The 10,472-nt window shown below is 33.5% G+C and overlaps 2 protein-coding genes across 2 annotated transcripts; one reads left to right on the top strand and one right to left on the bottom strand.

The window, feature by feature from the left end:
• The first annotated feature begins 2,333 nt into the window (after positions 1-2,333).
• On the top strand, positions 2,334-5,170 carry LOC145560331 (putative acetyltransferase At3g50280). Its single transcript, XM_081621588.1, has 2 exons — positions 2,334-3,022; positions 3,711-5,170. The coding sequence occupies exons 1-2, from the start codon at positions 2,561-2,563 to the stop codon at positions 4,647-4,649; spliced, it is 1,401 nt and encodes a 466-aa protein (XP_081477714.1). The 5' UTR covers positions 2,334-2,560; the 3' UTR covers positions 4,650-5,170.
• A 441-nt stretch (positions 5,171-5,611) lies between these two features.
• On the bottom strand, positions 5,612-7,124 carry LOC145558059 (scopoletin glucosyltransferase-like). The gene has a single exon (XM_081619210.1). The coding sequence runs from the start codon at positions 7,122-7,124 to the stop codon at positions 5,709-5,711; it is 1,416 nt and encodes a 471-aa protein (XP_081475336.1). The 3' UTR covers positions 5,612-5,708.
• Between the last annotated feature and the right edge of the window lie 3,348 nt (positions 7,125-10,472).

Here is a 10,472-nt window from a genome sequence, read left to right as displayed (position 1 = left end):
GTTAACTACTGTAGTGCCATTGTCAATTTATTTCGCACAGAATTATTTAATATGATAATTAAAGTTGCACCTAACCTAATCATCTACGAGTAGTTTATTAATTTTGTTGTTGGAGTAGTTGAACGCTTGAACATGTCTTTTTACTTTTCTTCATTTTCCTTTGTGCTTGTCATTTTCAAGCCGGATATATAAATTAACTTCTATGTCTCAATGGTCAATGTAATTGCACTATTTGTTTTTTCACAGTTTAAAATACATTAGTTTGACCATAAACTATTTATTTATTTTTATTTTTAAATATATATTGTGCATTAGTAAAATTTATAAAATGTTAATAAATTGAAAATATATGTTAAAATGCTTACAATAAGAATATAAGATCACACCTACTATGTTCATAGATATATTCATGAGAATTATGAATTTATGATCAAAGATAATTTTGACCATAAAAAATGAAATGTAGGAATTAGAGTATTTTGTTTTAAATCCAAGGAAATTGAATAATTTTGATTGACGAAAGGTGGGAATGGTAATAATTCATCATGTTTTGTGGAAAGTTCTAATTTCTATGATTTTCTAAATCCCCATTTTCAATTTTAAAATTGTTTATTTAGAGATGGTTGGTCCCATCATCTCCCCCCAAGTGGTTGGGGCCCATGGGGGGACCTCCCCATATCTTACCATAAAAAAAAAAAAAAAGTAGCATATACTCCGTACTTTGTATTCAATCACAAAAAAAATAAATATTGCTTTATTTTTTAATGGTAATGCTATATGCAACCTTAAGAATTTAACATACTTCCTTTAATAGTACTAAGTTGGGAATTTATCAACAATTTACGAGTAAATCGGTGTAATAAATGTTTATTTATTGTCTTTTCTTTCCATTATTAACTTCTTATATGCAGCCCTTAGGGTCTGTTCTCTTACGTTGAAATTCAATTCAGTTCAGCTCAGCTTAGTTCAGCTCATCTCAGCTCCGCTCCTAATTTCCTACTTTTATAAAATATTCAATTTAGCTTAGTTCAATTCAGTTCAGCTCATTTCAGTTCAGTTCAGCTCAGTTGAGTTCAGTCAATGAGAACAAGCCCTTAGGGTTGTATATATCTTTTTCCATTTTTAAGTAAAGTCCTATATTGAAAAATGTTTTTTTTGTTATATATATATATATATATATATATATATATATATATATATATATATATATATATATATATATATATTTTATTTTATAAGGTTACTCCGTATGAAACAAAGGAAATATCTAAAATTCTCTTGGAATTTGTTTTCACAAATTTGTTTTCCATTTAAGTGCCTTGCTTTCCCTTCACTTGCACAGTGGAGTGCAAAATTGGTTAATCTGATTAGCAAATTTTAATAATCTCTCCATTTCATAATATTACTTCCATTTAGAACATTTTGACTGTTAAAATATTAGAGAAAGTTTTCTAAATTTCTGTTTATGTATAAAAACAAACATTATCATATGAGATGTAGTTTTATTCGTCTCGATGTGTACTTTATTAATATTTATTTATTTATTTATTTATTTTTTAATTTTAGCTAGTTCGAAATTAAAGATATTGTATCGATATACGTAAATGACACTAACATTATAAAACGGAGGGAGTATTACCTATATTATAGAGGTAACTTCAGGCTTCAATTATGTAGGGGAAATTTGGGTTATTTTTTGGTGGGGCGGTGAGGCCATTAAGGGGCTATCGGCCCACAATATTCCATTGATTTCCTCTTTAACTCCTTATTTTACAAAGTTTAGATGTGTATGTAACTTCCTCTGTTTCCTAAATATTGTAACATGGGGATGAGACACGATTTTTAAGAAAAGGAGAGAGATAGAGATGAATTAAGATAGGGACCCTTGTAATAAGGAGATAGAAAGAGAGAAAACATATGCCCTAATAGGGAAATGTTGTAATCTTTGTTAATTTTCCTAAAATGATAATTTTTGGAATATTTGTATAGTGGAGGAATTTTATATTAGGTTCATGTTTATTGTTCAAACTCTGCTTTCTTTATGTAATAATCTTTGAGATCTAATAGGAACATCAATTAGCATGATATAAAAAACCACCACTCTTGGAACTAATCTGTCCACACCATGGAGATGGAGAACTATTCAACATGTTGGTTTTATATCAAATAGGTTAATAGTAATCATCGGGCATCCTACAAATAAAAATAGTGGTAAGTTCATAATATTGCATATAGCGAGAAATAGAGGAAATATTAATCAACCAACTACAAAAACATAGGCAAACCACTATCTAACCAATAATGTTAACAACAACAATTATGACAAAATGACAAATGTATAGTCACATCCCTCATCTTACAATAAAGAATTATTTATGTACATACACTAACATGATTGATGAAGAAATATTTATATACATTGACATGATTCTCATGAAAATTCTTGTCGAGTTTTCACCCACTCAATTATAATGCATCGACCATAAATATGAAATTGCAAACCAAAGAGACAATTAAAGAGAGCATTAATTAAGCTTCAAACCACAAATAATTTTAAAAAATGGCACAAGTGAAGTTGGTCTCAGAATGCTTCATCAAGCCAAATCTCGAGGCAGTTAGTGAAGCCTCAAAGAAACCTTACAACTTAAGTCCTATGGACATTGACACATTGTGTGCTAACTACATGCAAAAAGGTCTCATGTACACCAAACCTTATGATGCTGGTTTTCAAACTGAGGTTTTCCTGTTGAAACTTAAACACTCCTTTTCTCTTTCTCTCGTCCATTTCTACCCACTAGCTGGCCGTTTCGCTACCCAAACTTTCCCAGATGAGCATGCTTGTTGCATTTTCCTTGATTGTGTCAACAGCCCTGGTGCTAGATTTATCCATGCTTCCCTAAACTCCACTGTATCTGATGTTCTCTCTGGCACTGACGTCAACCCTGCTTTCAGATCCTTTTATGATCTTGGTGAGAGGGCAATTAATTATGATGGCCACACCAATGCTCTGTTATCACTTCAGGTAACTTACTCTGTATTAAAGTACATTTTCAGTTAATTATGGTGGTCACACTAACCGTTATTGTAGACTGTAGTATACAATTATACATGTTGAGTTATGAACAAACTCAAATGCGACATGTGAGTGGAAGTGTTGTCCACATTATGCAAATGTAAGAGGGAGTGTTGAGATGTGTTTTCACATTACAGAAGGTAGATGTTGTGCCCACTTTATAAGGGCCTATTCCCTTTATTGCATATAATTTTGAGGTGGAAATTCGTTGAACTTGGACTCTCTCCTTGTGGCGGGTGTGCGGTGTAGGCCTGTTTAACAATTATACAAATTGCTTTACTAACTAATATTCTTATATAGGCAGGCTTTATTTTCTCATGTAAAGCCTTGTTTTAGTTATTGAGATATTTATTGGTTGGGGATGATAAATCTGCATTCTTTTATACCTTTATAATTTCTCTCTACTACAACCTAATAACCTATCTTTATAAAAAATTATGATCCCTGTGTAGTAATGAGTTAAATCAAGAAGTAAAGGGTTTTCCAATTCGAATTTGTCCTGCATTTCGGGTCTCTCTCTCTCTCTCTCTCTCCTTTTTTTTTTTTTTTTTTTTTTTTTTTTTCCCTGCTCTATGTTTTATCTACTTAATTTGACAGTATACGAGTAATGTTACTGTAATATGTGAACATTTTGTAGGTCACAGAGCTTATAGATGGAATATTTATCGGATTTTCCTTCAGCCATTCAATAGGGGATGGCACTTCCCTTGAACATTTTATCACCACCTTGTCAGAGATTTTCAATTCTGTTGGTAATAACCTGCAAAATGGGGAAGAACTAACCTATGTCCCCATCTCTAGGGAACCAATCTTCAAACCCTTCTTTCCTGACGGATATGGCCCAGTTCTTAAGCTACCATATGTTGAACCATCTGAGTTCTTGTCCAGGGAAAATCCTGCCTCCATTAGAGAGAAAATATTTCAGTTTTCACGTGTGTCAATGTCAAGGCTTAAAGCCATGGCGAACAACGGCGTACGTAATGATGGAAACCGTAATAATGAAATATCCTCTTTCCAAGCGCTGTCAGGGCTTGTATGGAGGGCTATAACCAGAGCTCGGAAACTAGAACCTGAAATGGAGACTAACTGTTCCCTTACCATGAACTTGAGGCCTCGTTTGATTCCTCCACTTTCACAAGAATACTTTGGGAATTATTTCTCAAGGATTAGGGCCAGTTGCAAAGTTGGGGAGCTCTTAAACACTGGCTTAAGCTGGGGTTCATTGTTGCTTCATGCAAGTCTAAAAAACGTGGATGACAAAGCAATTATTGAATCGTTTAGGAAGTATTGTGAAGCTCCAATTATAGGCCAACTTGCTAATGATTCCGCGTTCTTTGGGGTTAATTTTGTTAAGATTGTTGGGTCGCATAGGTCCAATTTGTTTGGGACTGAATTTGGGATGGGGAGACCTGTAGCTATTCGTACCGGAAATGTCAATGAAGTTGAAGGAAGAGTTTCTGTTAGTCAAGGAAGTGAAGGGGCAGGGAGCGTTGATCTAGAGGTTTCCCTTGCGCCTTCAACTATGAGTGCTCTTGAAATGGATGAAGAGTTTATGAGTTTTGTTACACTAGGTTAACTCTTCAAAGATCTAGCGTTACGTGTTACTGTGTTAGGATGCAAGGCCAACAAGTCTTTTATGCATCCTGACACATGATTGTTGCGCAGTGATTAGAGTCCGGAGTCTGCTGTGTGGGCTGGAGAGTGCTATGATCCACTGATCCTATAGTATTGTGTTTGCTACTGGGCAGTTTCTTGTGGGTTGCAAGACTTGCAACTCTAGCAAGTATAGTAGCAAGTTTAATAATTAGTCAAGGTTAGCGAAATTTGACCAGAATGTCTTATGGAAGCTAATCTTAGACCGAATGAGTATTTGTTTATAATATCAATATCTTTACAGTATTGTTTTTGTTATCATGGAGTAGAAAGAAGGTTGAAAAGAGCTGGTTAATTAACTAAAGTGGAATTGTCAATAATGCAATTGTACAGAAAAAGTTTATGAAAGTTGCACTTCAATCATCTTTGAGTAGTAGTTGGAGTGGTTAAGCCGGATAATAGCTAATTTGAGCCTTATTACTTCTTGCGTTTCAAAATGCATTATGGATTATGTCTTTTTTTTGTTTTTTTTTTTTTTTTTTTTTTTTTTTTTTTTTTTTTTTTTTTAAATTATTATTATTATTTTTTTTTATTTTATTTTTTAATATTTTTTTTAAAATTTTTATTATTATTATTATTATTTTTTTATGGTGTCAATATATTAGTTGACCTTATATTAGCTAATATTAGAATAAAGTATGAAACGGTAATAGTTTTAAAATATATATTGAGACCATTATAGCATGATTACACCTAATGATGATTTTATTCATGAGAATCTATGGGCAAATTTTAAAACATTGACTTTCAAAAGAGTAGAAATGGTACAGCTATCCCATAACAGAAGTAATATAACAAGAAAAATTAACACACTTTATGTAGTAACACTTCTTTAACACAATGAAGGACACAAGGGGGTAAGCCTATCCCTTCTACAACTTCTTGAATGACACAATTAAAAGTTACAATTGAGGTGCAACATTCAATACTGAATTGAGAACTCACAATTAGATCCAAAAAAACATATTTAATTTATGTTCATTTAGCTCTTGAATGATTTAATTTCTGTAATTAAAGCAGTTAATTGAGAGTAAGATGATCCTCCTTCGGATATAGTCTTCCTTGCCATCTCTTTTAGCTTCTGAACCCTATTTCTCATATCTTGAGCTTCTTCACCAATCATCACACTTTTCACTGCCTTCAAAATCTCTTTATTTCCAATAATTATATTATGATACCCAACTCTTGGAACAAATTGTTTTGACCCGACTTGAATTCCAATCCTTAGAACATCTGTTACCAACTTCTCATTATAAAATTGTTCAGCATGGAGTGGCCATGTAACCATAGGAACACCTGTGATCACCCCTTCTAGTATCGAGTTCCATCCACAATGAGTCACAAATCCGCCCACACTTGAATGATTAAGAATCATTTTTTGTGGTGCCCATCCTCTTATAATCAAACCTCGGCCCTTAGTTTTTGCCTCAAACCCATCCGTGATCCACTCCTTTGTGTCCTCCCTAACAACTAGGATGAAATTTTGACCCAAATCTTCTAGGGCTATTGCTATTTCATGTAACTGAGCATTTGATACATTTGACACACTCCCAAAACAAACGTAGATTACTGAATTAGTCTCTTTCTCATTAAGCCATCTTCTACATTCACTAACATCATTTTCTCCTTCATTATTAAAGTAAAGCGAAAATGGTCCAATATGCCATTGTTTCATGCCCATAACATTCTCATAATAATCAATGTAATCAGATTCTAACTCATAAAAACTGTTCATTATAACCCCATAACATTCTTTCACACCCTCTCTTATTTTATCCATCAATTCGAGTAAGAAAATTGAACCTTGTTTCTTGTCGTAAGGGGCCAACTCCAAATTTGATAACGTTACCTCATGAGGAAGATCGCCAGGTACCACAAAAGTTTCCGAATCAGATGAAAGTTTCTTGTGCGGTTCATGCTGAAGTAGATTGTAAACAATGCACCGCGAAAAGTAATTACTTCCATGGAATCCTAAACGTGGAACCTCGAACTTACTAGCAACAGAGTTAGCCCAATGAAAGAAAACATCTGCTACTAAACAAGTAGGGTGGTTTTTTTCCACTAAGTTTGTAAAAGGCTGTTGAAGAAGATCGACGGCCTTAAAAAACTTAAAGAACATTTCAGGGGTTGTGACACAATCAAAATTTTCACATCCTTTAGGAAGTCCTACTTCTTTAAAAGGGAATTCGATGGTTAGTAGGTTGATTTCAATGCTCGAACTTTGGGTATCAATTTTAATGGCTTTAGCAAAATAATGCACGTTGGCAGGCGTGGTAACAATGGTGGTTTTGAGTCCTCGAGTGGCGAATAGTCTTACCATATCCATGGATGGAATCATATGGCCTGGAGCTAAGAAAGGGAGGAAAAATATGTGAGGTTGATCTTGCTTTGAGTTCATTTTTGGTTTTCTTGCAAGATTTGAAGATGGGCAATGACCTCGGGGAAGAGGGTTGAATTTGATTTATTGAATTGAGGGTGTACAACTGCATTGTATACAAGTGGTACACATATTTTAGAGATTTTAGATTGAATTATTGTGTAAATATAATTACCTTTGGATACCCATGTCGATGATTGGGTCAACGTTTTATCGTCTAATTAGCAAATATAGAATAGAAGAACACTAATTAAGTAACCATAAAAGTTGAGATTTGAGCGAGTTTATTCTGCTTACCTTAAAAAATCAATTTAAATGCTCAATTGGACAAGTGAATCAACTCAACATGGTGACAAATTAGCAGTTGGCACATTTAGAAAAGAGTTAGCACATGTCCACTTGCTTTAGACTCGTGACAAATAGCAAGAGAAAGCATTAAAATCTGAAAATTAGAGAACAAGATGGAGAAGCCGAGAAGGATACTAAGTGAGCAAATCGGGTATCCGGTCAAATTTTTAGGAACCGGACCCGAAATTTGTTCATACCGGATCTTAAAATTTGAAATTGGAATTGGAACCACTTCAACCGATCCTAAACTTTAGGAATTGGAATTAGAATTGCCGGGTACCGGGTCTGGTTCCGGGTACCCACTTATGTACATAATTATTAAATTTTAATATTTATTTGATCCATTTTCATTTTTAGCGTTTAATACTTATATTTATATATGCATGATTGCATGAAGCAATTTTATTTAGGTTAGATATTAATAATATATATGTATATATATATATATATATATATATATATATATATATATATATATATATATATATATATATATATTATTTTTATTTTACTAGCTAGATACATTTAACATATTTTTTTTAAGGAAAAAGTGTATTTAGTTTAATATATATTGGATAACCAGGTACCCAACCGGTTCCGGGTCCAAAAAATTGAGAATTGGAATTGGAACCGGTTGCAACCAGTTCCTAAATTTATTACCCGGAATTGCAACCAATTCTATATCCGGACTCGCCAGTTCCTAACTGGTTTCAGTTCCAATTCCGGGTAGCCGGAATTTTTGCTCACCCCTAAGTGATACAATAATACTGATCAAATGCTCATAAAATAGAATTTTTTGTTCACCCTAAGTGATACAATAAACGAGGATATTAGCCTTCAATTTTTGAAATTTTTGTTTTTTTTTTCGCCTGAATATAAAAATTGTCGAAATTTTTACCATGGTCCCTAATATCCGCTGGGAGTCCAATTGGGTGGGTAGAATCATCCAATTTGGATTTAAACGACCAATTTCCCGGTTTACAACCTGCACCAATTTCATTAACTCAAGCCTACCACGAACATTTATAACAACAAATAATGATCATATATGTTTCCAAACGACATTATATGACCCTGAGATATATCTACTAGAATTTCAAAACTTTTTGACACAAGACCCCGAAACCTCCAAAATTTCTCAAAAAGTCCAGTTATTAGCCTATAATTTTGGTATTTTTTGACTTTTTTTTGTCCGGAAATAAAAATTTCCAAAATGTTTAACATGGTCCATAATACCCTCTGGAAGTCCAATTGGCTGGGTGGAACCATCCAATTTGCCTTTAAACGACAAATTTACCGGTTTACAACTTGCATCGATTTCATTAACTCAAGCTTACCATGAACATTTATGAAAACATATAATGTTCATATATGGTTCCAAACGGCATTATATGACTCTGAGATGTATCCCCTAAAATCTCAAGCCTTTTCGACACCGTGCCCCGAAACCTCCAAAATTTCTCTAAAGCCGTGGATATTAGCCTTTAATTTTGGAATTTTTTGACTTTTTTTTGCCCGGAAATAAAAAATTCCGAAATATTTACCATGGTCCCTAATACTCTCCGGGAGTCCTATTGGGTGGGTGAAACCATTCAATTTGCCTTTGAACGACCAATTTACCGATTTATAACTTAAATCGATTTCATTAATTCAAGCCTATCACAAACATTTATGACAACATATAATGATCATATATGGTTCCAAATTGCATTATATGACCCCGAGATGTATCTCCTAAAATCTTAAGGCTTTTCAACAACGGGCCCCAAAACCTTCAAAATTTCTCAAAAAGCGTGGATATAATTCAAGCCTTTAATTTTTGACTTTTTTTTTTGCACATAAGTAAAAATTTCCGAAATGTTTACCATGGTCCCTAACACCCTCCCAGAGTCCAATTGTGTTGGTAGAATCATCCAATTTGCCTTTAAACAGCCTATTTACCGATTTATAACTTGCACCGATTTCATTAACTCAATCTTACCACGAACATTTATGACAACATATAATGATCATATATGGTTTCAAATGGCATTATATGACCCCAAGATGTATTCCCTATAAATTCAATACTTTTTGACATAGGGCCCCGAAACCTCCAAAATTTCGCAAAATGTGTGGATATTAGACTTCAATTTTGGAATTTTTTGACTTTTATTCGTCCGGAAAAAAAAATTGTCGCAATGTTTGAAATGGTCCCTAATACCCTTCGGGAGTACACCTGGCTGGGTGGAACCATCTGATAGAGGAATAAACTAGTCGTTAATTGCCTATCCCAAAATCAAACACTATTTATAAAATCCTAAACCAACCTAAAACAAGTATAGGTGAGTATAGGGTCGAACCCAAAGGAGTTAGTTTGTGTTATCTTTAGCCTAAATCAAGCTATTTCGGAGATTGAAGTGAGAAAATGGTTGGTGTTATGATAGCAAAATTAGACTAATCAAGTAATTCAATAAGCTAAATGCTAGGGATATTGGTTCCACATGCTAATTCAATAATCGTGCTAATCGACAATTTCTTCGTTTGATTCAAGCATTGCAAAGGACAAACAATAGTAGAAATCAAGAGAGTGCAAGAGCTATCTCCTAGAGGCCAAACTAGGGGTCACTATGAATGGCTAATCAAGGAAATTCACAATCAAACTCAACCAATTAAAGCAATTCTCAAATTGATGGGTCATGACATTAAGAAATGCAATGCAATCTAGATTAATCTTATAGGTTGATCATTCCTAATCTAATTAATCACATGCAAAACTATGTCAACCAATTTAATTGCAACAATTCAATCAATCAAAGATCATCAACTAGCACAAATTATAAATCAAGCATGCTTCCCCTTCTCCCTAGCAACTAATCTACTCACTAATCATGGTGTAACTCAAGAACAAATCACTAGAATTAGCATTGATCATCATTCTAAATCAAAATCAAGAGAAAGCAATATCAACTACAATATCCAATTCAAATCCAAGCAATACAAACAATCAAAGATGAAACTAAATCAATCAAGTAAGAGATG

This window comes from Chenopodium album, chromosome 9 (genome assembly GCF_948465745.1).
Source record: "Chenopodium album chromosome 9, dcCheAlbu1.1, whole genome shotgun sequence".
NCBI classification, from domain to species: Eukaryota; Viridiplantae; Streptophyta; class Magnoliopsida; order Caryophyllales; family Amaranthaceae; genus Chenopodium; species Chenopodium album.
Note: the sequence above shows the minus strand (reverse complement) of the source record. Positions and strands in the feature narration are given on the sequence as shown.

Excerpts from the sequence above, each read along its gene's own strand:
- LOC145558059 (XM_081619210.1), bottom strand. The coding sequence starts at position 7,124 with ATGAACTCAAAGCAAGATCAACCTCACATATTTTTCCTCCCTTTCTTA.
- LOC145560331 (XM_081621588.1), top strand. The coding sequence starts at position 2,561 with ATGGCACAAGTGAAGTTGGTCTCAGAATGCTTCATCAAGCCAAATCTC. Across the intron at positions 3,023-3,710 it reads ATGCTCTGTTATCACTTCAG|GTCACAGAGCTTATAGATGG; the intron begins GTAACTTACTCT and ends AACATTTTGTAG.